Raw genomic sequence first — 27,705 nt, 5'->3', positions numbered from 1 at the left:
TCAGGGTGGGCAGAAAAGGTCAAAACAGGAACAATCAAGAGACAGGAACAGAGATAAAAAACACTGGTAGGCTTGACGAAACAAAACGAACTGGCAACAGACAAACAGAGAACACAGGTATAAATACACAGGGGATAATGGGGAAGATGGGTGACACCTGGAGGGGGGTGGAGACAAGCACAAAGACAGGTGAAACAGATCAGGGCGTGAAACAAACAAAATGAAGTGCAGCTAGTTTGCAGTCTTTCCAGCTTCAGTTTGAAGTGATTGTGTTAGCTGTGTTTTTGGCTAGCTCCTCTGAACAGTGTCCTGACGAGTGAGCACATTTTCTATGCCAGGCAAAATCGCTCCTCATTAGCTCATTGTTATGGATGTATCTAAATAAATGTCTCTAGATAACATCTTAAACAAATGCAAATGCAAATGCAGCTACTTTGCTGTTATTCTGGATGCAGTTTTTGACGTGACTGTAAATTTGCCGTAGTTGGCTAGCTAGCAAGCAAGGGATAAGAAGGTTGCCAGCCAGTATGTGAATGGAACTGTCACGTCCTGACCAGTAAAGGGGTGTTTTGTCATTGTAGTATGGTCAGGGCGTGGCAGGGGTGTTTGTTTTGTGTGTTTTGGGTTTTTTGGTTCTAGGGGATTTTGGTTCTAGTTTTCATTTTCTATGTTTCGTTTTCCAGGTTTGGCCGAGTGTGGTTTCCAATCAGAGGCAGGTGTCTTTTGTTGTCTCTGATTGGAAGCCATACTTAGGCAGCCTGTTTTCCTTTGGGTTTTGTGGGTGGTTATTTTCCGTTATAGTCTGTGAACCTTACGGATCTGTTTGCTGTCGTTTGTTTTTTCTTTGTTTACGTGTTCTCTTTAAATAAACAAGTAAGAAGGAGCACTATACCCTCTGCGCCTTGGTCTGTCCTTAATGACGCTTATGACAGGAACATTTAGAATGAACGATTGGGTCACGTCCATAGATACAGAAAGAAAAGACTGAACGACTGGGTCGCGTCCATAGATACAGAACAAAAAGAACAAATGACTGGGTCGCATCTCTAGCAACCCTAGACTTTTTTCGGGACTATATCTTGTGGAATGATGAAATAGTATGAATAAATGAATCAAAATAACGTTTTTAATGAAAATATGTCAATCATTATTTGAATATATTAGTAAACCGTTGTATAAAAGTAATAATGCCCTCGAAGCCAGTGTTTGGAGGAAATATTGCCACAGTTTGCCGGCCCGAGACATAGTCGAGGGCTGAACAACACCCGTGCCAATATATCCTCCAAACAGCGGCTTCGATGGCATTATCACTTAATTGTACGATCTGAACCGCTGTGAAATATATTTTCAATAACCAAAAATATTGTATTTTCAGCTGTTTGAAGCTGGTGTACAAAACTGACTAAAAGTAAAAGAATCAAAAACTAAACTTAAGAAGGGAAGCATAGAAATAGCATACCTAGAACAGATCCACCACTTCTTAGTCTTGCTTTCAATGAGAATGACATATTTATAACTCACATTTCAATGTAGATTTGGTCGGATCGCCCAAAAAGTTACATATAGCAGCTTTGTAAGTGTTTGTCAAATTCCTAGTGCATCAGGATGGATTATTATAATATCAGACAGACTTGTGAGACTTTATTACCTCCAAGTCCTCTCATACGTCCCCTAGATCAACACCCCTCTCCCTATCTCATCGCAATAGAAACTGTCCCAGCCCGTCTCCTGTTTAATTGGAAGCGTCCTCCACCAGTATGTATTGCACGTCGTTCCTTTAATGATTCAACTTTGCTGCGGTTGTAAGGTGATTCGCAGGGGAGGGAGTGGCATTTAAATAAATAACAGTGATAAAATGCAGACTTCATACATTTCAAAGGTAATGCAACTAGCGACGCCATAAGGAGCAGCTGCATACACTGTCCTGGAGCGATAATTTGATTGATTTGTTGTGACAGCAGCCAAATAATTGAGAGTGAGAGGTGCTGTTGAAGATGAAGAGCAGACTGAGGCAGGTTCGCCCAGGCAATCCCAGCAGATATGACGCCTGGGTTCTCATCTCTGCCATTGATATCAGCTGCCACAAGTTTATTGTTTGGGAAACGTGGGGGGGGGCGACTGCCTGTGTGACAGTTCAGGGAAAGAAAATAACTCACCAATCAGAATGAGCCAGAGCAGTGTTCAAAAGGTTAGAATCAAACACCCTTGTTTTCACTCAAGCAGGCGAACACTCGTACACACACGCATACACCTATCCCTTGAGACGTACTATTTAAACCTACATGTTCGTTTTTGAAGCAGAGGTGTAATTCAATTTCACCTCCCAATGTTACATTATTTCAAAACGTTTGTCCTCAATTTGCGGTTGTATTGCAACATCACGCATAGGATCAAGTAATATGAGGAATACTATTTATTCTTTCTCATTGTATACAATTTACTTACGGCTTATGTCTTTAAAAATGGCCTTTGTCTGGCATACTCTCCCAGCTTTGCTGGTCACAACATTGACCTGCTAAATCCCAGCTCCTCCACATGTCGTTGTTTGTTTTCAGCTGTGCTGCAGGACAGCGAGTTGCTGGTGGAGCCTAAGAGAGAGGGAGAGAGAAAAAGGGAGGGTGAGAGAGCGAGAGAGAGAGAGAGAGGGGTGAGAGAGAGGGGGGAGCGAGAGAGAGGGAGAAAGGGGAGAGAGAGAGAGAGAGAGAGGGGGGAGAGAGAAAGAGAGAGAGGGAAAGGGAGAGAGGGGGAGAGAGACAAAGAGAGAGAGCACTCTTGATGTCAGTGTAGTAATAACAATGCTAATCAGACATGGCTGTGGCTGCTTCACTACAGCGAGCCCTGACATGTGCCCTTACTGCGGCAGAGAGAGCACTGAGGGAGACGTTCTGCTAACATCATGTCATAAACATAGACCCAAGAACTATACATGAGGTACCTGTACTGTATAGGGTGTGATGTGTATTTCTACACATGCTTTGCGCGATAGTAACAGTGTTTGTCGCCTAGCTATTTGGGCTGACAATAGAGGTCTGTGTGGAAGAGTAAAATGTTCTATTCTGACAGAGGTGGTGCAGGGAGGCCTGAAATGACTTGCGATTTTCCAACTGGTATTAAATTAAATTACGAAGTTGGAACACATTCCCTTTACCGTAGCCAGCTCTGATTCGATCAACTGGACTATAACAATACATTACATTACCAGCCTGACTCCTTCTGTCGCCCCATGCTCAGTCAAATATGGAATGAAAAATGGGATGGTGTTAAATATATATGTTTTTTACTTCTTCGATACTGAACTTGTACTTTAGGTAATACAATTATTATCATCAAAAGATTTTGTTTTTAAAACATTTTTGACATTTCCATATTTCCAATATTTCGAGCAAATTACCTCAGAGCCTAGACAGTCGGACAGATGGTTGTTAGCATATACAGAATTACCTCTCACTCTGGTTATTTCCCTTCCAGAAGGTTAACAGAGGATTAGCAACCCCTCACACATTAAAAGGTCCTCCAGAGATTGCCAAGGCACGATTCCTACGCTTTCAGGAACAATCTGTAGTCGAGCATTTTAAATGAAAATTGATTTGTGATTTACATGGTCACTGATAGGAAAAATTACCTTATGAAATATTGTAAATGAAATATTAGACAATGTGCTGTGGTAGAGAGCAGACAGAGATGGTAATCTTGTGGAACGGAAATTCCCGCCTGGCAGAATTGGGTGACATTTTGCATTTATCTGTGTTCCGCATGACTTGTAATGTTAATGGTCATTTTAAGGGACAGAACTGGAATGAACATGGTGTTATCACAGACTGCCTCCGATGTAGAATTGTGTAAAGTAGCACAGCTGTGTCCTTTATTTCCTGTTTCTCAGTAAGGTGACTTATTGAATGATCTGTCCTCTGTTGTTGAACGTATGCATTCAGCCCATTTTTTTATATTATCAAGCAGTTCAACTCCAAACGTCGTTACAAACACACACCTTTACTGAAGCGAAGGCTTTACAGCGAGACTGTAGTGTATTTTACCACTCTGGGTTGTTTGAAAATTCATCTTCATGGGTTAGAGGTTTTAGAAATGTGGAGGAAAACGTTCTGAAAGGCTTCTTTTCCTTCTACCAAATGAGGACTTAAAAGAAACTATTCCATCTGAATTTTCCTCTAGGGATACTTACAAAAGAATTGTTACTGAAATTGGTAACATTCAGTATGTTTTCGTCAGAAATCCGGAGATTTATTCAGAAATATATAGTTTTGCTTTCTTACAGCACTGAATACTTTTCAAAAGTAATGGATATTTCTTTCATAATGGACAAGCAGCTCAAGCGTTATTGGAATACATAATTTTGTCGATACAAAAATATCAGATTATCAATACGACCCAACACTTTCTCAATACAAATCTACCATCAACTTAATAATAACAGGAAATCAATAAAGACTTATCTACTAATGAACACTGCTTACACTCACCCCACATTTACTCATTTTAATCAATAGCCTGTGCACTCAACCTTTCCATTCCCTACAGTGACCAGACAGGCATAACACAGGGATTTCAAAGGGGAACAGCCCGGCGTGTTTGAAAAGTAATAGAAACAACTTAGCAGAACAAAGTGCGACTCCGTAAAGAGCATAAGGCTCAGGGGGTCATAAGGATCCAGTCCAGCCCAGATCACTCTAAGGTCATTATTAACCACGGCTCGCCAGTTCCATGTCTGTGAAACCAGAGAGCCTGTGGTGACAGCAGATAGTGTTGAAACAAACCCCATGGCCATTGGGAGAAGGCTGGTCCGCTAGGCTGCTAAAAGCTATCTGTGGTTACTAATTGCTGGCCGGGGCCTAATTGCCTTAATTAATAGGTTTAGTGTATCAGGGATAAGACAGGGGAGCTTGTATCAGTGTCAGAGGAGCTCAAAAGCCCAGGAGGTCTGGGGGGGTCCCTGGGGGCCCATCTCTGGATTAACCACAGATACATCACAGATGGATTATATAGTGTTTGAGCAGGATGGCATGTTTAGACCGGAGAGATCCATTACTCTCTGATCATAAGAGAGCATTACTTAGTACATCTCAGGGTAGAGAGAAAAGCAATGGTTTCTGTCTCTGTTCAAACACATCGCTCACCCTTCCTGTACTCGCCTCCTCTCTTCCCCCTTCCTCTCCGGTCCCTGAATTATGTGGCTGTAATTCAGAGTGACAAAGTAGATTTAGCACCTTTTCCCACCGACAATGGAGGTTTTGTTCAGTGAGCTCTCACTGTGAAATTAGCCCTGGTACTCTCTTTTTTCCGGCTGCAGTGAAATGGTTACAAGACACAGATCAGCCCATAAGAAAATAGAAATGATTCAACAAATCTTCTGCTTTCCCCTCTGCCTGCTCCTCACCCCAAACCCCACCTTCCCCTCTCCACTACCCCTTCCTCTTCCCCCATCAAGCACCTGGCAAAGGCTTGTAAGTTTCGGGTGCATGCATTTTTTTTCTTCTGATGATATATTGTCCCGGTGGTGAATTTCATTTACTGCTGCTGCCCTTTGCTAAACCTGTTGCTAGTCAGTGAGCATGATAAGCGTATAAGTAGTGCGCTACTTCATTCATCATACATCGTTCTGGGCCCTCAAATATCTCATATGCGATTCAGGAGGAAACTACTAAACCGGCACAAATAATCCCTCTAGGAAACAGCTGAGGTTATGTTAAACGCTGCGTAAGAAATATATTGGATTGTTTGCATGTGTAATGAAATATACATTTCTGATGTTTGCATTTTGTAGCGTATTTGCCTTCATTTCGGTTTATGTGGTAGGAAATGCATCACAAGTAGTGGTGCTTGTGATTTACATCATAAAGCTCTCATATATTTCTGACACCATCTTTGCCTTTGCATTTTGAAAATCTCCCCCCCCCCCCTCTCCCCTCTCCCCCAATCATATCGCTGCTGTGTTGTGTTGTATTAAAGAGCATCACTAATCACAAGAGGCTCTGTGTCACTCAGAAGTCTCCACATCACTGGGGCTGACAATGTTGTGCTGGTGGGCATGTTGTGCTGTGCGAAAGTGCTTACACTCTCCCACAGACAACCAAAGGGAATAATTAAAGACAGAATATGGAGGCAGAAGAATGGAGAGCAAATCCCATTGTTTTGGGGTTACTTCATCCCACTGAATTCTTTCTCTCCTCTCTCTCTCCTATTCTCGCATTCCTCTCTCCAAATGCACTGTGGGTAATATGGCACACTTTCAAAAGCTTATGTAAGCGAGGCAGCGTACAACAAAGGGCCTATGATGTCCTACTCATCCCCACATTGTCTTTTCATTATTTTAGAATCATTTCATATCTGGGGGAGTGGGGGAGTGAGTAGGCGAACGAAGCAATGCTTAATAACCCCATAATGTAGCTGCCGGGAAGCTGAGAAGGAAAGATGCTTTTTTGAAGGACTTGAAAACAAGCCGTGTGCTCTTATTTCTCCCTCCCTCCCTCCCTCCCTCCCTCCCTCCCTCCCTCCCTCCCTCCCTCCCTCCTCTCTCTTTTCTAACGGCATCATTTCTTTAAACCTCCCACAATCACAACTGTTATCAAAATAATCCCCAATGAAATTCTAATTTAAGTTGAGTAGACTATTAGAGGAGCTCGACTACACTCCATTTCGGGAGCAGTAAATGTTGCCCCTCAATCTCTCCCAGCTTTTACTGTCAGTCAGAGAGCACTCAGTCATCTCCGTGCGTCAGGGCCCGCAATATTGATTTTTCCACCCACTGAAACAGCCGCATGAACATAAATTTTGCATGAGGCTTTTACTCACGTACTCCGCCTCGGTCTGACGACAGATGATGGGACCGTGAACGGGCTGTAATAGCCCGGCCTGGCCTGCCAGGGCCGACCAGGCTTCACAGGGTCTCCAGACTCTCCCCTGTTATCTACCACAGAATGGCAAAAGGCAGAGATACCGTTAGATGGACGATGTACGTCTGTTGTGTTCAGTGGCACGTTCTGTATCACCTCCACCTCTGTCTGAGCCTCCCTTCGGGACGGACTTTTGAAGAGCAAGAAAAGCCTGCTATGTTCATAAGGGAGTTTTCCTACTGTAGAGAATGAGTGGGTTAAGCAGCCATGCCTAGTGTTATGTCCGATTAGGTGTTACAGAGAACAACTCAGAGGACAACTGATCAGCTGTGTCACTCCTCAGCTGTAGTTAAAGAGCCAGTTGGGATGTTCGGCCATCTTGATTGACTGTACTACTGTATTGATGTAAGATATTGACCGTTCACGTGGACAGATACAGGCTATATAAAAAAAAAAAAAGCTATTCAAATCAATTATAGCAATTAAATATCGACGGTGAATCACAGATAAAGTAGGTCCGCTATTATACTGCATCTTTTTACTTATTTGTATTTTAATATCTCCATGGAGAGGACTCAATACTCAATACTTTCAAATCCTTCCCCTGGGGTGAGAATTCCACGACAGAGCTTCATATTGCCTTGCATCACAAAGTGAAAGCATTATCTGTGGATCCCTACAAGCGGTGCGTTTTTACTCTGTAAAACCCCGTGGCCCATTCGACTCAAGTCTCTACTGCTTCCATTTTTGTAGTGTCTTAAACCCCTCCAAAGCAACACTGAAACATTGATATTGTCTACAGTGACTGCAGGTAATATTTTTGTACACAGTTGGATCTTTTATCTGGTGTTATTTGCCCTGTGTTTATTCTAACCATGGCCAAGGAGCAGGAATCAATTTTTCATACTCTCAACGTGCCTCGTATACCACAGCTACCGAATGGAAAACTGAGAAACACATTTGTGCTCCCAGATGTCTGGGGAAACCTATGACATTGAAATGTGTCGTGTGACCTTTAGTTCAGTGTGCGAGCGCTATCTGTTGTTTCAGTGTTTATAGGATGTAACACCACAATGTCTGGTGCTGAAATTTGAAATCCTCCACTACACAAAATAAATTATTTTCAGTTTTAGTTCAATATCTATTAAAAAAGGGTGAAGGGAAACATGGAATTGGAATCTAATGCCGCATGCTAAATTGAGCCGCCATATTGCTAATACCAATAACATTTACTATTTCTCTGGAGTCAGTGCTCCTCCTAATTTACCACCTTGATAAAGTTGCATGGAAACAGCTGCATGTGCAAAATAAGTTTCTGCAAGAAATAAGATGTTTTCATCCAGTTTATTAGTCTGAGCGTGCTTCCTCTTAATCCTCGGGGTAAAAATGACCTTCCTCCGTCCATGTTCATAATTGCCAAGTGCCTCGCCGACTAGTCCATCTCTCTCCAGTGGAGTAATTATCCGTGTGGCTCATTGAGCAACCATTCGAGATAGTGCTTCATGTACTCCCACAGTGGGACGTGAGGCAGAGACATAATAGGCCTGTTGTTTCCTCTCATTATCTCCTCTCCCTTTGCTTGTTCAAGAACCACCGCAATGTTAAGACGACCCCCTAAAATACTGGATGAGTCAGAACATATATTTTCATTTACTTCATGAAGGCAACTCTTCAGACTCCAGACTGGCTCCTATTTTACTGCAGTCTGCTAATGATGCTGGGAGGAGAGAGGTGAAGATAGAGCGTGGTCGCTTTAAATTCGTTTTTGACCTCTTGACGTTTTATGCCTCCGAACATTTGAACACACATTGTACCATTTTGCATTGAATGTTGTAGCCTACAATGTTCTTATTTTTGTACTTGAAGAACTAACTCTTTACACAACATTAAATGGACTGGACTCCTCATCGTTATGTCTGTGCGATACACACAATAGAATGTACGAAAGAGATTTAGTAAAGCGTTAACCAATGGACTAAACTTTTGTGGGTTGAAACCAGACCAGTCAATGTCCTTTTATCTGTTTATTTCTTAACTGTCTCTTTCATGTGGGCTTTAACCTGGCCTTTGCTGGCAGCTGAGTGTGATGAGCATGGCTGTAGACACATTGAATGCTTCTCCTTTCAATTATCACATGACCTTTTGCCATTGGTGACTTTCTTTCAATGCTGTAAATAACAAATACTTGGCCTTTTTCATTAATTCTATACAGTATCTTTTATTGTACCTCGTATGCATGTGTCCTAACCACACCCCCCCCACACACACACACACATAGTGTGCAGTGCTATAAAAGTAAGTTAACTTGCTTCTCCTTAAAAGTTATTTCTTTATAAATCTATATTTTTTGTCTTTATTGTTCCTTATATGTATGGAATGATTTAGTATCCTGACTTTCAAAATAGTTAGTACACATATGCATCCTACAGACAGATATGGACAAGTGCACATTACCCGCTCACACACACACTCACACACACACACAAACACAGGGGTGAGCTGTTGTTAACACCGAGGAGAAAAGGACAGAGGCCAAATCAAGCCCAGAGAGAGAACTGCAGTAATGGGGCAGGGCCCAGAGAGGGGTCTGTTGTAATGAGAGAGGTGGCTGCTTCTCTCTCTCATCCTCTCCTGAGCGACACAGGAAACAAAAATAGCATTTTGTTTGACGTACGAGCCGGTTTTGACCTAGCCTTGCGACCTTTGACAATCAGTCTCGCTTTGTACTTCACAGAGTCAGGGCTGCAGCAGTCAAAGATGACAGTTCATTTCTACAGTGGCACCGTCCACGGTGAAACAAAGTAGACGAGCCTACAGTAGGGGTGTCAAACAAATGGGATCCGGCTCACGGGTGGTTTGAGTTAAAAAAAATACCTTAAAACAAACTCAATATACTTTGTATTGATTGAAACCAAATCAAAACGGCATACCCCCAAGCCATAAGACTCCTGAACAGCTAATCAAATGGTTACCCAGACTATTTGCATTGCCCCCCCACCACATGCTGCTGCTACTTTCTGTTATTATCTATGCATAGCCACTTTAATAACTCTACCTACATGCACATAATTACCTCTTACCTCGACACCCCCTGTATATAGCCCTGCTATTGTTATTTACTGCTGCTCTTTAATTATTTGTTATTCTTATCTCTTACTTTTTTGGGGGGATTTTCTTAAAACTGCATTGTTGGTTAAGGGCTTGTAAGTAAGCATTTCACTGTAAGGTCTACACCTGTTGTCATCGGCGAAGGTGACAAATACATTTGATTTGATTTGAAATAATGGTCCATACAGTTTCTTTACTGTGTACAGCTCGCTAATAATCACCGAAATGAAAGCTAGATAGGGAGTATTGGTTAGCAAATTTGGACGGAGAGGAAGTACAACCAATTTTCAGTGCGGCCCTCCGGACCTCGTTGAAGGACAAATGCGGCCCCCCCCTGGGTCAAAGGGGTTTGACACCCCTGGCCTACATGATCCTGGATCATATGACTCTCACTCCTCTGTGTAGAATCACTGTATCCTGTTTGAGGTATTTTCATCTTCCACCTACTGGGACCTCTTATGGTCCAAAAGTGCTACAGTATACAGTAGATTACAACTTACAATAATACACATCTAATGAACATTTGACATAATTTCTTCAGCTGGCATGTATTTTCAGTATTTTGTCTGTGTTGTGGCTTATTCTTAATATCATGATTATCAGAGGCTTGCTGGTTCAACAGTCAGATTGGGCTCCTTTATCCTGTACCCCTAAGCATGGTGCCTGTAAGTGAGAGGGCCACTTGAACACAGTACCAGGATTGGTGAACATGCAGCCATGGGAGTGAAGAACATATAATGAGCTCCGTAGGATCCCAGCAGCCTTTTGCCCTTGTCTCCATCTTCTCCGAACCTCCATTTCTCCTCCTCCTCCTCCATCCACTTTCTGCTTGAGGAGGTAGCACGAACAATTAGTGGATACAGGGGTGGGAGATTATGAGGTCAGCCAAAGAAATCGGACAGCCGCTGTTAGAAGAATGCTCTTCCTTAAGCCGGGTGCCCAGCAACAGGGGGAAGAAGGGTCAGTGGGCCTGACGGTCTAAACAAGATGACAGAATTTATAAAGCATCGCTGTTAAAGAATATAGTTACCTGCGGTGTAGCCGTTATAATAAGGCCACATGGGGCTTCTTCCATATTCCCTCTGTATTTGTTTTCCTTTTTCATATTCTTTTGTTTTGCCTCTCTTTCCTCCTCGGCCTCACGGTCGACGCTGGAGGAAATTCTCTGACTCCTCTTTGATCTTCCCCTGGTTTAGATAAATTTTTTGACAGAAATCTCTTTTTATCTCTCTCGCTCTCCTTTTCGTTCTTTCTGTCTTTTCCATCTTTTTAACTGGCGCACTCCACATTTCCTTGCGGTACACTTGCGAGCAGGAAGAGAGGTGCCCAGTCCTGTCATAGCTTGCTGGACAACTTGCCCCAACATTTCAAATGAGAATTGGACTCTTGGCTTTTGCGAGCCAAAGATGATATATAATTCATGGTGGGTGTGGGAGAGGTGTCAATGTGTCAGGAGGTAGAAGAAATGTGAAAGTGTTGCCGCTATTTACTGGCCCAGAGACACTGGCCCACATCCCAAACGACACACTATTCCCTTTATACTGCACTACTTTTGAGCAGGGCCCGATAGGGCTCCGGTCAAAACGAGTGCACTGTGCAAGGAATAGGGTGCCACTTAGGACATAGGCACTTGCTTTCTTCACTGGGATTCTTCTTCTGCTACTTAGAGCCGAGGAAAAGAGGGAGGTCTTGATCAAATGCTCGCATGCGCCTCTCCCAGAACCCAGAGCGGCCGGACTAATCAAAGAAATGTCTGCCCTCATGTTTTATTAATACATCTCGCTATGAAGCAGCCGTTGGTTTAATTATTGAAGCGCATTGATTCCGTATGTATACAAGCTGGTCTACCCCTCTATTCACAAATGCTCTGTTGTGTTATCAAACGCCAGCCAACACTCTCTTTTCTGCCATTGATCTATTGTTATTCTCTCCATTTCTCGAGACCTCTCATTGTTTCAAAGGCTGAAAGAGGACTCCGTCGCGGTAGCCCGGTCACTGTAGGTTATATTGATGTTATACGGCTTAAAATAGCATTCTTAACATACAGAAAGTAGGTAATAGTACTTTTGCAAGATACTTTAGTACACTCACATGCAGTCCCAGAACTGGCAAAAAAACACCACCAGGTATTAGGCTGGGGGGCCCAACGGTAACAAGAGCCCTCTGAATGTCTATCAGATCTTTGCGTGGTGCCTGTCGTTCACCACACCGCCAGTATCCTCTTCTCAAGGAAAAAAGTCAAGTCGATTTCACAGTCAAATAAAGGTCTCAGAACCTACAGTCTTTTTTCTAGAGAACCGGTAAAGGTCAGGGAGAAATTTGACGTCTTGATCAAATATTTGGTTTTGCCATTAGAAATGACTTGGTTTTGTGTCACTCTCTTTATACTGCCCGCTGATTGATTATAAGGGCGAAATGCTGTATGCCTTAGGTCAAAACAGTCACTCATACAGTCACTTAGGGTTTTGTATAAAAAAATAAGAACCAATGATTTTCTGAGTCAATGGTTGAGAATTTGTGAAATGCACCACCACGCACTGTATTATATATGAAGAGCTGGATACGTATACGTACGGCATATTCTAAGAACCTCGTGGCTGCGTCCGCGTTGACGTACACACGAACGTGTCTGTCTGTCCATCTGGCCCGTCCATCTCTGGCTGCGTGTCACTGAAACGGTGAGAGAGGTGCGTCAGGTTTCGTTAGCGTTTAAATCCCGAAATGAGGATCACGGTGGGATTTCTTCAGACTTGCCGTTCAAGACGAATGACTCTTCTTAGGGAGATGTTCCCGCAATTAAACGCGAGATTGTGACATCCTCCGAGGGAAAATGAAGAGCTCCTCTCCAGAGACACCAATTATATCGGTTCATGTGGATAGCTTTGTCCTCTAACTACTGAAGTCGGGTTCTTCTGGAACTCCGTGCTAGAGGTTACAATGTTACTGGACTTTGTTGTGGGACTGGACAATTTACATTGATATCCCCACACCTCGATCTATTGTCTGTCTATTGTTAGGTCTGAACATTATGTTTCGGTATGATACCCTGACTGCTGGTTTTCATGTTTACACATGAATGTGTTACAAACATTTCTGAATGATTGGTTCAAGAAACAGTAGTGACGATATCAGTTTGATGTTCTGCCCCTCTTCCTTCACCAGCTACCTCATCCCTGAACTCCCAGCTTCAGCACCTGCAGCAGCTTCAACAGATACAACAGCACCACCAGCAGCAGCAACAGCACCATCACCAACAACAGCAACACCATCAGCAGCATCAACACTCCCACAGCCACGTCCACAACCATCTGTCATCGCGGGGTCACATGACCTCGCCCAGCCTACAGCCGTCCTCCGTCTCGGTCCCCTCCCCTGGCTCCGCCTCCTCCACCACCTCCATGACCGGCTCGGGCCTACCGCCGCAGTCTCCGCCGCTCAGGCAGAACCAATCACCGGCCCGCAGCCTGCCCTCGCCCGTCACATCGCCCATGCCACTGCAGGTGAGCTCACTCTACCCCGTTACTGTATACCACTGTGTTGGTCCCAAAATGATCTTTAACTTAGATAACTGTTATCCAAGTTGCAAGAGCTGTAGCTTACATATGCCTACTTCCTATTGCTGCTGCGTCTTTGACGCCCTCATACAAATACCTCAGCCAGTGGATGTGTGTTCAAATAGTCTTACTAGTGGTGGTATTGTGATGATATGGTGTTGTGGGGTGTATTGTGGAGAGACGAAGGCCAATCTTGACATAACACAATGCGGATGACTACTCATTAGACCCTGTTTGTTTAGGTACTGTTTTATACTTGATATGATTCCAGAGCTAGTGTTTGACGCCTGTCGGGCAGCTCTGATGTCATTGTGGGGACATTAAAACGTGCATCTACTGTAATTGACAAGGTCATCGTTCAGCAAGAGGGTTGTTCAAAGCACACTAAACTGAGTCGCGAGCCACCATGCATCGTTTTTGAACTCCTCTTGGATACATCAGGTTCTCATCAATGTTTATCAGTCCTTTTTTTTAAATCTTAGCTGCCCTTCCCTCATCCAACCTCCTTTTTTCGTCAGTTTGTCTGTCCATCCATCTCGGCCCCCTTCTGTCCGTCTGGCTGTCAGTGTGTGACGATAATAACCTATTTTATATCCCTGTGGTTTCATTTCTGGTGGAGCTCGGCCAGGGTCGCCTCCTTCTCCCTGGCCACATTCATCAGCGTCAGGCCTTTATTGGGTTGTGGCGCTGCACCCTTCTTTATGGCCAGGATGAGTACGGCCATTTGTTTCCCCCTTGCACCCCTCTCCGGCCCTGTCACGGCCTAGTGAGACTCAGCAGGAAAAACAGACGCCCGCATTTAATGGCCTCCAAAAGCTGGCTAGCTGCTACCTGCCTCCCAGACCTAGACACCAACCATATACTATAACCACAGTCCAGCACAGTCAAAGGCTGTGCATCCCAAATGCCACCCTATTCCATCCATTCCCCCCATAGGGCTCTGGTCACAAGTATATAGGCAATAGGGTGCTATTTGGGACGAACCCACAGTACTGGTCCACTCAGACACAGCCAGCATGAGGGCCAAAACCTAGCAGTAAATAACCTTCTTTTCTGGAGTACATACGTGTTCTGATGTGCATTACAATCAAGCAAAGCCCCCCTATGTCATATTTGAATATTTGTACATTTTTTTAAAGAATTTCAGGTCTAGAAAGCAGAGCTACAGAGAGCAATCCCTGCCTGACATACCGCAGTGCCTGACGTACTCACAATTAAATATAATGCTCCTCTGTTTACTAGCACAATTAATGAGCAATCATAATCTATTTGTACTGTAATGAAATCCTTCACTAGTTTCACCACCAGACCTCATCCTTACTATTGGATTAAGAAGCTGAGATCCTGATTATGATGACTGGGGATACATTTACATTTTAGTCATTTAGCAGACGCTCTTATCCAGGGATAGATACGTAGAAACATAGACAGACAGGCAGGCAGGCAGGCAGGCAGGCAGGCAGACAGACAGACAGATCTGCACCCTCCATTTTGTGTGTGTGTGTGCGTGCGTGCGTGCGTGCTAGGGCTGTGTCCCAAATGGCTCCCTATTTACTGCACTACTTTTCACTACTTTTTCATAAGGCTCTGGTTAAAAATAGTACACTATATAGGGAATAGGGTGCCATTTGAGATGCACTCTAGCAAAGATAACAGCTCTCATTTCATCTCCTATTATTCACACACACATGACCACTCAGCCATTCAACCATTTGTTTTAATAACCACAGCCATTAGTTTTAATAACCAGAAGGAGTGTCAGATAGACAAACATTCATTAGGAGACTATTACTCTCCCAATTGTCCATCACTGGGAGGTGAATAGAATCAACAGCTCTAGATGTCTGTGAGCTGATTCTCACTGAATAGAGTTATCAGGCCGAAAATCTCAATTGACATAATACACTACATGACCAAAATATCTCATTCCAAAATCATGGGAATTAATATGGAGTTGGTCTCCCCTTCGCTGCTATAACATCCTCCACTCTTCTCGGAAGGCTTTTCCGCTAGATGTTGGAACATTGCTGAGGGGACTTGCTTCCATTCAGCTACAAAGCATTAGTGAGGTCGGGGATTGATGTTGGGCGATTAGGCCTGGCTCGCAGTCGGCGTTCCAATTCATCCCAAAGATGTTTGATGGGGTTGAGGTCAGGGCTCTGTGCAGGCCAGTCAAGTTCTTCCACACCGATCTAGACAAACCATTTCTGTATGGACCTCGCTTTGTGCACAGGGGCATTGTCATGCTGAAACAGGAAAGGGCCTTCTTCAAACTGTTGCCACAAAGTTGGAAGCAGAGAATCGTCTAGAATTTAACTGTATGCTTTAAGATTTCCCTTCACTGGAACTTAGGGGCCTAGCCCGAACCATGAAAAACAGCCCCAGACCATTATTCCTCCTCCACCAAACTTTACAGTTGGCACTATGCATTCGGGCAGGTAACGTTCTCCTAGCATCCACCAAACCCAGATTCGTCCGTCAGATTGTCAGATGGTGAGGTAGCCTAGTGGTTAGAGAGTTGGGCCAGTGAACAAAAAGTTCATGGATTGAAATCCCTGAGCTGACAAGGTAAAAATCTGTTGTTCTGCCCCTGAGCAAGGCAGTTAACCCACTGTTCCCCGGGTGCTGAAGATGTGGATGTTGATTAAGGCAGTCCCCGCACCTCTCTGATTCAGAGGTGTTGGGTTAAATGCAGAAGACACATTTCAGTTGTACAATTGACTAGTTATCCCCCTTTCCCTGAAGTGTGCTCCAGAGTACAATATCGCTGAGCTTTATACCACTTCAGCCGACGCTTGGCATTGCGTGTGGCTGCTCGACCATGGAAACCCATTTCATGAAGCTCCCGACGAACAGTTCTTGTGCTGACGTTGCTTCCAGAGGCAGTTTGGAACTCGGTAGTGAGTGTTGCAACCGAGAACAGAGGATTTTTACACGCTTCAGCACTCCGCGGTCCCGTTCTGTGAGCTTGTGTGGCCTACCACTTCGCGGCTGAGCCATTGTTGCTCCTAGATGTTTCTACTTCACAATAACAGCACATACAATTGGCCGGGGCAGCTCTAGCAGGGCAGAAATGTGACGAACTTACTTGTTGGAAAGGTGGTATCTTATGACGGTGCCACGCTGAAAGTCACTGAGCTCTTCAGTACAGGTCATTCTTTTGCCAATGTAATATTCTATTGCCAATTGTATATGGAGATTTCATGGCTGTGTGCTTGATTTTATACACCTGTCAGCAATGGGTGTAGCTGAAATAGCCGAATCCACTAATTTGAAGGGGTGTCCACATACTTTTGTATATATAGTGTATGTACAAACACTTTTCAATTCACATTAGCAACAGGAATGTCACAAGCCGAGAAAGAGTTTGGTTGGCGTTCTTGCTTCGCAGCTCAAAAGTACCGTAAATGTCACAGTAGCCACTAGCCAGGAGGCTAACTACTGCAAACTATTCTACTGGCTAGTTAGCTACTTGCCAACATTAAGCAGGCAACTCTTCATGCAGACATTCATCCATGTTTCTCAAATGTCAAGTTTAGGCATTAACTCCACATTTTTAAGGTTAGGCTTAAGTTTAGGCATTAACTCCGAAATGTTAAGGTTAGGCATTAACTCAGAATGATTAACCTAAGGCTTAAAACAAAAATCTCAAAACAACTTTCTATTGCTGGATTCAAACATGCAACTTTTGGCACCGAATGCAGATGCTTACCCCTAACCTTAAACTTACCCCTAACCTTAAACTTACCCCTAACCTTAAACTTACCCCTAACCTTAAACTTACCCCTAACCTTAAACTTGACCCTAACCTTAAACTTACCCCTAACCTTAAACTTACCCCTAACCTTAAACTTACCCCTAACCTTAAACTTACCCCTAACCTTAAACTTACCCCTAACCTTAAACTTACCCCTAACCTTAAACTTGACCCTAACCTTAAACTTAACCCTAACCTTAAAAAATGTGGAGTTAATGGCACCAAAGGCAGATGCTTACTCCCATCCACCATCCCCGTCCACACCGCAGCAAAACTGAGACCTACTTGAAGTTAACAGCGCTCACTGTTGCCCCTAGTGGACGGTTTTCACATCATCTCCCAACGTCCTCAGACATGGATGGACGTCAAATACTGACCTGGCTGTAATTATTGCAACATAGTACACTTGAATATTGCAAAAATACACAATCACGTGCAGACAATTAAAGGTCTGTACACTCATTATTTTAGCTTCAAGACAAAAGCAAAGAGTTACTTCTAGCTAAACTTTCTTAGCTACAGTAACAGGTTTTTACTGCACTTTCAGGTAAAAAAATCTATAAAACAAGTCTCAAATATCTATACATTTCAGCTGTTTCAAAAACATTGCTCTGCTATTACATTTACAGTGGTGATTTTAGCATGTAAATCTTGGTGGGGCAAACTCCCCATTTTTTTTTTTTGTTCACGCATGCCAGCAAATCCACAACACTAAACAATACATGAATTGCATTATAACGGTGACAAACGGTGCCCACAAACTGTTAGGGTTTACACAAAGATGTCCCAACAGCAGAGCTTTCTTTTCAGCACCAAGGAGTGAATCCTTACCACCGCTACACCTGGCTATCAGTATGAGCCTTGTCTGTCAGCGAAACAGTTCGTTCAGCCTCATTTACTGTCTTTTTAAAAAACATAGCTGATATGGCTGCTTGCTTAAACAAACGTGGTTTCTACTGACAACAGAGATGTGCAAACTTTGGCATAAGGGAACAGCGCGCGGACGAGAAGCAGTCAGTCATTTCGATGAAGACATTAATGAGCGAGCTAGGACGGACGTAGTCAATATAACTATTTGTTCAGCACTTTTGAAATGTACAGCGACAGAATTCAGAACATGGACCGTTCTTACAGTATTCTCCCTGTACGCCAACTGTAGGAGAAATAAAAGGGGCATATGAGCAGATAATGAAAGCTCTTACAATACTCAATGATTGATGACGTTTCTCTAAAACAGGCTATAGGCTACATGTGCACCACCAAGTCAGAACAGTAGGCTAAGTTATGAGGGGGAAAGGGACCAAATTATTAGAGTGAGGAACATGGGCTACTAACAACTTACTACACAACATACACATAGTATTACTTTCTTAGCTACAGTATACTGTACATATCTCCCTGGCATATTACATCATTTATGCAGCAGCATACAATAGTTTTTTGCACTCACCTTGTTGTGCTCACTTGAACAGGAAGGTGGCGCGGCGTTCCTTCTTGAGAGCAAATTTTGTCATCTAACTTTGTCATCAAAGTCAGGCATTCTCTGGATTTATGGTGCTTTCATGACAGCTGGGAACTCTGAAAAAAACAAGGTTGAATCATGACGTCAGTGATCTTCAGGTCGGAGCTCTAGACAGAGGCCAGAGTTCCCGACTTGGAATTCCCAGTTGGAAGACCGTTCAAAACGCATTTTCCCAGTCGGAGCTCGTTCTTTTCAGAGTTCCCAGTTCTGTTGAACTTACTGAAGTCAGATTTCCCAGTTCAGAGTTTCCAGTTGTTTTGAACGCGGCAGAAGTCATGCAGGATTGACAGCATGGCCAATGTATTCAAACTTTTCTGGCATATGGTGTTGCATATGAATGTTTATCCTTTTAAGCTTGGAAAAAATACTCTTAAACCCAGACTTGGACCACACACCCACTCCCCTGAATAGCAGGCTAGTGATTGCTTTGCAACGCTTGCAGTTGGCCACTGATTCTTCCCAAACTCATTCTTGAATTTGCGATTTCCAACTTGTTGTGTAATGTTTATGTCCAATGAGCACCTCCAACTTGTTGTGTAATGTTTATGTCCGATGAGCACCTATACCTTGCTAGGTAAGATTTTGAAAGTATAATGTTGACATGATCAGCCCAATCAAAACTCCTGTAGATGTAACGTGATTTGACGTCATTTTATCTGTAATGACCAATGACCTTGAGCCTTCTTGGATGGGCACTTCTAATGTAAATCTATGGCAGCACCCAATGGGCTTGAATGTTCGAGCTCTCCCTGTAGATTTTGCGGTGACGTGGTGTCCCCATAAGTGACAGAACCCTGAGCCAATCACGGCGCAACTAGAGAACATTACCAACCCCTATGCTCCGTATTTTCCCCTGGCTGCCCAATGACCACAGAAAGCACTGAGCTAGGTTGAAACACCTGCATTTTGGAGCTGCCTTCCTCAAGAACGCAAAAAAGAGACCATGTTTGTATGCAGCTTTATTAACTACATTTTTACATTGTTTGCAAACTGATATGTGACACGCATTAATGCCAAATCAGGCAACAACAACACAAAAATATATACAGTGTGTATATATATATTTTTTTTTTTATAGCTAAACAGGTGTGGCTCAAAACAGGTGTGGCACTGCCCCACCTGCCCTGAATTACGGGTTACCACTGACCATTTATATCCTACTGTAGTGTTGAGCTCAACGACATATTGTGTTCACACTGCCCTGCTCCAGGGTCAACTGCGAGTGTTGTCCGCGATCTCCGGAGGTAGCGCTCCAGACGTGATAATTTCGCAAGTTTACTCTCTCTCGAGAATCAATACCTCTCGAGAACCTCTCGAAAATAACCCTTTGCTGTCGCCAATGGGAAAACGGTCTTTGTACGGAGAGGGCAGCACAAATATCCACTGGCTTACCAATATCAACATTACAGTGGATGAAGAAAAACCAAAACTGTTGCTTTGAGACAATTCTCCCTTGTTTTTGTTTCAGTAGAGTAGCCTAGCAGCCCTAAGGTTATTGGCGGACTCTCCACAGTTTGACGTGAGTTTCACTCTCCCACTCCTCAGTGTGTCTCCACCACAGAAGCCTCTACCACTCTGCTACCTCTCCCATCCCTCTCCAGCATGCTGAGTTCCAGGCAGTCACAGGCAATGGCCTCAGCCTCCCCTCCACAGTGATGACAAATAGACAGGGAGGGAGATTATGAAATTTGCTTAAGTGTGTTAATAGGCTGATTGCTGCAGCCGGGCTGAATTTGCTGGAAGTTGATTGATTAGAGGAGCAGGTTTTCTCCACGCCCAGCAGAGCTCAGGGATTTGACGGGGTGCGCGGCGCTCGCCCAAGTCTGTTACAGCGGAATTGATCTTAATTAGATCTGAAAGACCTGCCACAGCAGAATAGTCACGGCGATTAAAATGAAAAACAGGAGAAATTACTGATCAAATTAATCATAATGTCGGGCTACAGCTGTAGGTCTGGTGTAATTTGCCAGTCCACTGAGTTACATCGGCCCCGGCAGGGAGAGGCAGAGGAGGGAGAGAGAGGCTGCTACATACTGATCCGGCGGCAGCGGGGGGCTTAGGCCAGCCCATCAACTCTCTCTTATTCAATTCGCTGAGCCCGGGCCCTCGTGACCCCTGTGTGCCATCCACTGGAGCTAGCACTTACACACACACATGTATACACACGGATGTTGTTTGCATGTACACATACACACACACACACGCACGCCGCAGACGCACGCATACTGTATACAGGCATGCACACAAACTCACGCGTCAAATCGAGTTTTATTCATCGCACGCTTCGTAAACAACAGGTGTGGACTAACAGTGAAATGCTTAGTTACGGGCCCTTCCCAACAATACAGGGAGAAAGAAAATAGAGAAATAATAGAAAGGTAAAACACGTAATAATAAAGAAATAATAGATACACATTGAATTGTCTATGTACAAGGGGTACCAGTACAGAGGCGATGTGCAGGGTTACGAAGTACATACATTCATTCTTCCACATGTTATCATTCTCTTCCATTCTTGTTTTATTTCTCATTTGTCCTTTCTCCCCGTTCCTGCTTTACAAACTGTCTGATTGGTTAGCTACAATACGCAGTCTGCCTGAACATTATCTGCTGTTTCTTGTTGAGCAACAACTTCCAGAGGCTCATGTACAGTATCTTGTATTTTCCAGCCTAACTATCTTTTGTCTTGGTCTGGGCTGTCCTGTCACACAACTATGTGTTGTGTGTTCACTAATAGCCCTTGACCTTGGCGCAGTGTCTAGCGGTGTCTAGCTCTGTGGTTTCAGGGCTTACAGTATGTCCTGTCTCCATCCTCCATCCTCTATCCCTTCGTCAGCTTCCTGCCGTGTGTCTGGCCTCCCCCCTGCAGTCCTCTGCTTTCCTCTCCTCCGTCCCTGTCAGAGCTCCACACTGGGCCTGTCCACTCTTCTCTTTCCTGCCATCCCACAAACTCACTGGGGTAATTACACCCCAGAGCCCTGCTCTCTCCCTGCCTCCCTCTTGTCCCAGCTCTCCACAATTTACCATCAAAATCTCTCTCTCTCTCTCTCTCTCTCTCTCTCTCTCTTCCTCAGTGGACCCCGACATCACAGGGCCGTGGGGCCTCAGACCCACAAGTGCTGCAATTACCTGAGCCCTCTCTCTCCCCTATCCTTTTCTCGCTCCTTCTTCCTTCTCCCCTCTTCTCTCCCCTCCGCTCCTGACTCCCCGTCAGCAGTCCCTGGCAATCAGGCTTCATTAGAGCCCTCTCGTGAAAACCCATCGTCACCAAGGTCAGCACCTGCCAACCACAACAGGCTTTCAGGGGCCTGGCTGTCTGCACTCTCTCCATCTCCCTCCCTCCCCTCGGTCGGTCTCCAGCCCATCTCAACTGCTTTTGTCTCCAGCTGATGCTCCTTCAAACACCCGTGTCACTGTCTTCCGCTGCAGCGCACTTTTTCCTTTGTCAACCGCTGTTAGAGTCAGAATCCTCCAATCTGCCCCTTTCCTCTCTTTCTGGGGGGGGGGGGGGGGGGGGGGTAGGGGGTGTTATTCCCATTATATTAACATGTGTATTAAAGGGCTCCTGCACGTCGATTCATTGATTTTTCCAGATCAGGTACGCGCCTGCAGCCCCTGATAAATCCGCCGCGGTTTAAATCTAAATTAAAATGACATGCCCCTAAGCATGCTTAAATGTACCCATGATTTCCATTTTCCGGACCGACTTAAGTCTATGAAATTGCCCATTTACGTCTCAGAAATCTCATGAGAAAATCGAATATTCTTTAGTGAACAAAAATGCAGTGTTAGAAGTAACTAAAAAGAAGTCATAGACTTAATACACACACCACTGTCATATGGTCATAATCGCAATTAACTACTAACGAATTAAATACGGCAGAATTGATATCAGATTTCATAAACCACCACATCAAATGAATTTGTTGTTTACAAATATATATATTTTTTTTAATAAACTTGTGTGTAATTGTGCTGCTGGGGTCTGTGGAAGGATGAAGGCTCATGTGTAGTGCCGTCACTGCCGTCTAGTGCTAGAAGTAGGGCCTTGTGAGTAGTCGGGTTCCTTAGCTGCTCAGGTTGGGAGGGGGTGGAGGGAGGTAGTCTCATTAATGCACAGGAGATCCGGCTCTTAAGAAGGCAGAAAATTGCCTTACGTAACGACCTCCGCACCACCACCACAATTTAGAAATACAAATGTGCACTGTTGACTGAAGCAGAAAATAAGACTGTTGCCCATCAACAGACAGCGCCACATTTTCCATATGAATAATTATAGTGCATAAGGGGAGCCAGATGAGGGAAACAGCCATGACAGCAATGCTACTTTTATTTACTTCAAATGAGAGGGATTAGGGCCTAGGAAATATTCAGACTCAGGCCAATGAAATTTGGAATAAGTCCCAAAAATAAGCATATTCATGTTTACTATATTTTCGAGAAAAAAAATTATACTTGGAATCAGGAGAGAATAAGCAGGAAATTACGAATCGCCAACCAGGATTTATGGAAAACCTGTGAATTTATTGAAAGTTCCCGGAATTTTGCATTTACTGCCATTCTTGAATTAGGGATGTAACAAGCAGGCAGTGGTGTAAAATAATTAAGTAGTTATTTTGGGGTATCTGTACTTTAGTTTACTATTCATATTTTTGACAACTTTTACTTTTACTTCACTACATTCCTAAAGAAAAGAATGCACTTTTTACTCCGTACATTTTCCCTGACACCCAAAAGTACTCGTTACATTTTGAATGCTTAGCAGAACAGGAAAATTGTAAAATTCGCACACATAAAGAAAACGTCCATGGTCATCCCTACTGCCTCTGATCTGGCCGACTCACTAAACATACTCTATATACACACAAGTATGTGGAAACCCTTTTCAAATTAGGGAATTCTGCATTATACAGATGAAGTCGGAAGTTTACATACACCTTAGCCAAATACATTTAAAACTCAGTTTTTCACAATTCCTGACATATAAGTAAAAATTCCCTGTCTTAGGTCAGTTAGGATCACCACTTTATTTTAAGAATGTGAAATGTCAGAATAATAGTAGAGAGAATGATTTATTTCAGCTTTTATTTCTTTCATCACACTCCCAGTGGGTCAGAAGTTACATACACTCAATTAGTATTTGGTAGCATTGCCTTTAAATTGTTTAACTTGGGTCAAACGTTTCAGGTAGCCTTCCACAAACTTCCCACAATAAGTTGGGTGAATTTTGGCCCATTCCTCCTGACAGAGCTGGTGTAACTGAGTCAGGTTCTGCCCACACATTTTCTATAGGATTGAGGTCAGGGCTTTGTGATGACCACTCCAATACCTTGACTTTGTTGTCCTTAAGCCATTTTGCCACAACTTTGGAAGTATGCTTGGGGTCATTGTCCATTTGGTAGATCCATTTGCGACCAAGCTTTCACTTCCTGACTGATGTCTTGAGATGTTGCTTCAATATATCCACATAATTTTCCTACCTCATGATGCCATCTATTTTGTGAAGTGCACCAGTCCCTCCTGCAGCAAAGCACCCCCACAACATGATGCTGACACCCCTGTGCTTCACGGTTGGGATGATGTTCTTCGGCTTGCAAGCCTCCCCCTTTTTCCTCCAAACATAACGATGATCATTATGGCCAAACAGTTCTATTTTTGTTTCATCAGACCAGAGGACATTTCTCCAAAATGTACGATCTTTGTCCCCATGTGCAGTTGCAAACCATAGTCTGGTTTTTTTATGGCGGTTTTGGAGCAGTGTCTTCTTCCTTGCTGAGCAGCCTTTCAGGTTATGTCGATATAGGACTTGTTTTACTGTGGATATAGATACTTTTGTACCTGTTTCCTCCAGCATCTTCACAATGTCCTTTGCTGTTGTTCTGGGATTGATTGGCACTTTTCGCACCAAAGTACGTTCATCTCTAGGAGACAGAAGGCGTCTCCTTCCTGAGCAGTTTAACAGCTGCATGGTCCCATGGTGTTTATACTTGCGTACTATTGTTTGTACAGATGAATGTGGTACCTTCAGGTGTTTGGTAATTGCTCCCAAGGATGAACCAGACTTGTGGAGGTCTACAATTTTTTTCTGAGGCCTTGGCTGATTTCTTTTGATTTTCCCATGATGTCAAGCAAAGAGGCACTGAGTTTGAAGGTAGGCCTTGAAATACCTCCACAGGTGCACCTCCAATTGACTCAAATGATGTCAATTAGCCTGTCAGAAGCTTCTAAAGCAATGGCATCATTTTTGGTAATTTTCCAAGCTTTTTAAAGGCACAGTCAACTTAACGTATGTAAACTTCTGACCCACTGGAATTGTGATACAGTGAATTATAAGTGAAATAATCTGTCTGTAAACAATTGTTGGACAAATTACTTGTGTCATGCACACAGTAGATGTCCTAACCGACTTGCCAAAACTATAGTTTGTTAACAGGAAATTTGTGGAGTGGTTGAAAAACAAGTTTTAATGACTCCAACCTAAGTGTATGTAAACTTCCGACTTCAACTGTTAGTATATATATATATATATACTATCTACATGTATTGGGACATGTGTATAAAATCGAGCACACAGACATGCAATCTCCATAGACAAACATTGGCAGTAGAATGGCCTGTACTGAAGAGCTCAGTGACTTTCAACGTGGCACCATCATAGGATGCCACCTTCCCAACAAGTCAGTTTCTGCCCTGCTAGAGCTGCCCTGGTCAACTGTAATGCTGTTACTGTGAAGTGGAAACGTCTAGGAGCAACAACAGCTCAGCCGCGAAGTAGTAGGCCACACAAGCTCACAGAATGGGACTGCGGAGTGCTGAAGCGAGTAGCGAGTAAAAATTGTCTGTCCTCGGTTGCAAAACTCACTACTGAGTTCCAATCTCCCTCTGGAAGCACGTCAGCACAATAACTCTTCGTTGGGAGCTCTATGAAATTGGTTTCCATGGCAGAGCAGCCGCACACAAGCCTAAGATCACCATGCGCAATGCCGAGAGTCAGCTGGAGTGGTGTAAAGTTTGCCTCCATTGGACTCCGGAGCAGTGGAAACGTGTTCTCTGGAGTGATGAATCACGCTTCATCATCTGGCAGTCCGACCGACTAATCTGGGTTTGGCAGATGCCAGGAGAACGCTACCTGCTCGAATACATAGTGCCAACTGTAAAGTTTGGTGGAGGAGGAATAATGGTTTGGGGCTGTTTTTCATGGTTCGGGCTAGGCCTCTTAATTCCATTGAAGGGAAATCTTAACGCTACAGCATACAATGACATTCTAGACAATCCTGTGCTTCCAACTTTGTAGCAACAGTTTAGGGAAGGCCCTTTCCTGTTTCAGCATGACAATGCCCCCATGCACAAAGCGAGGACCATACAGAAATGGTTTGTCAAGATCAGTGTGGAAGAACTTGACTGGCCTTCACAGAGCCCTGACCTCAACTCGATTGAAGACTTTTGGGATGAATTGGAATGTCGATTGCGAGCCAGGCCTAATCGCCCAACATAAGTGCCCAACCTCACTAACGCTATTGTTGCTGAATGGAAGCAAGTCCCACAGCAATGTTCCAAAATCTAGCAAGAAAGCCTTCCCAGAAGAGTGGAGGCTGTTATAGCAGCAAAAGGGGGAGATATTCCATATTAATGTCCATGATTTTGGAATGAGATGTTCGACGAGCAGGTGTCCTCATTCGTTTGGTCATGTAGTGTACATGCTTTGCCCCTGGTGATCCGTAAATAAAAGAAACAAGAAAATATTGCTGTCTGGTTCAAAATAAGGAATTTGAAATGATTTATACTTTTACTTTTGATACTTAAGTATATTTTTGAAATTATTTTTACTTTTACTCAAGTGGTATTTTACTGGGTGACTTTCACTTTTACTTTTACTCAAATATGACAATTAGGGACTTTTTCCACCACTGCAAGCAGGTTTTCTTTACACAGCACTCTGTTACTGTGTACAGTAGCTGAACAGCGACATGCTCACCTATTTGCTGCTTCCCATCTGTGTTTTGGAGCTTGTTCCTCTTCCCCAGCCAGCCTTCCTCTCCCACTGGGCAGAGGAGAGGAGGCTGAAGAGAGGCTGACGAGAGGCTGAAGAGAGGAGGCTACCAGCCCAGAGCAGATGGCCAGTAGACAGACTTGGTGCCCAGATCAGCCCACGCTCACATTGGGTGCAACACACATTAGACGCCCACAGTTGAGCCTTGGAGATGAGGAGCTGAGCCAAGGCTCACTTAACAGTGGACACAGAATAGGGTTTCTTTAATTATGAGGGTAAGCCGTGACATTGAGCCCCCCCCCCCCCCTCCAGTAGGCTCCCAGACACAGGCTACGTTCTAAGTGCTCCGCTCCACTGAGGAGGCCAATCCTCCCGCAGGGCACGATTCTGCGGCCTGTAATTTCTGATGCCCATTAGTGACCGCAAACAGAGCTTCGGGCTCACACAAGGAAAACAGCCGCATCGCACAGCAGCAGCAGCATCGCAAAGAGCCTCCTATTTTAATTGAATGTTATTACATTATGGCATCATGCTAAGACCAAGTCAAAAGTCTTAATTTCTTGTCAGAGCTAAATATGACCAGAAAATGTTTTATTAGCATGTTATGTTGGAATTAGATGATCTAATTCAGGTTTAATGGGGGCACTCAATAGCTGTACTCTAAACTGCTGATACACCATTGGAATAAAGGAAAGGGATGCGCCATCATGTATTCGTCCAGGTGGGGGATCTTCTGCCCCATTTGATTAGCAGAGTGAAACTGATATGGAAGATTCTGTGAATGAACCAGAATTCAAAGTCAATAGTTTTACTTAGTTTTTCCTCAAGCAATTTTTGAGATCTGTGTTGAAACGATCTACGGCAGAACAGCAATGCTCAAGTACGTTTACAGAACGTCTGATGGTTCTCTTGCCTTAGTACCCGAC

At 43.8% G+C, this 27,705-nt stretch overlaps 1 protein-coding gene and 1 long non-coding RNA gene across 4 annotated transcripts in view; one reads left to right on the top strand and one right to left on the bottom strand.

Moving 5' to 3' along the window:
* LOC115195769 (POU domain, class 6, transcription factor 2) overlaps positions 1-27,705 on the top strand; it is a 91,500-nt gene that overhangs the window by 30,383 nt on the left and 33,412 nt on the right. The window contains exon 5 of the mRNA XM_029756000.1: positions 13,119-13,456. Coding sequence (XP_029611860.1) covers positions 13,119-13,456 — 338 coding nt within the window. The remainder of the gene's footprint in view (positions 1-13,118; positions 13,457-27,705) is intronic.
* LOC115195770 (uncharacterized) lies at positions 126-13,106 on the bottom strand. 3 transcript variants are annotated; one of them, XR_003878742.1, is made up of 3 exons: positions 12,531-13,106; positions 2,446-2,588; positions 126-157 (listed from the first exon to the last, which is right to left on the bottom strand). It is a non-coding gene; the product is annotated as an uncharacterized LOC115195770 (long non-coding RNA). The 3 variants fall into 3 exon arrangements; XR_003878741.1 differs by lacking the exon at positions 126-157 and having other exon boundaries at positions 1,937-2,588; XR_003878743.1 differs by lacking the exons at positions 126-157; positions 12,531-13,106 and adding an exon at positions 12,048-12,517 and having other exon boundaries at positions 1,937-2,588.

Source organism: Salmo trutta, chromosome 6 (assembly GCF_901001165.1).
Source record: "Salmo trutta chromosome 6, fSalTru1.1, whole genome shotgun sequence".
NCBI lineage: Eukaryota > Metazoa > Chordata > Actinopteri > Salmoniformes > Salmonidae > Salmo > Salmo trutta.
This window is presented reverse-complemented; position numbering and strand designations above follow the sequence as displayed.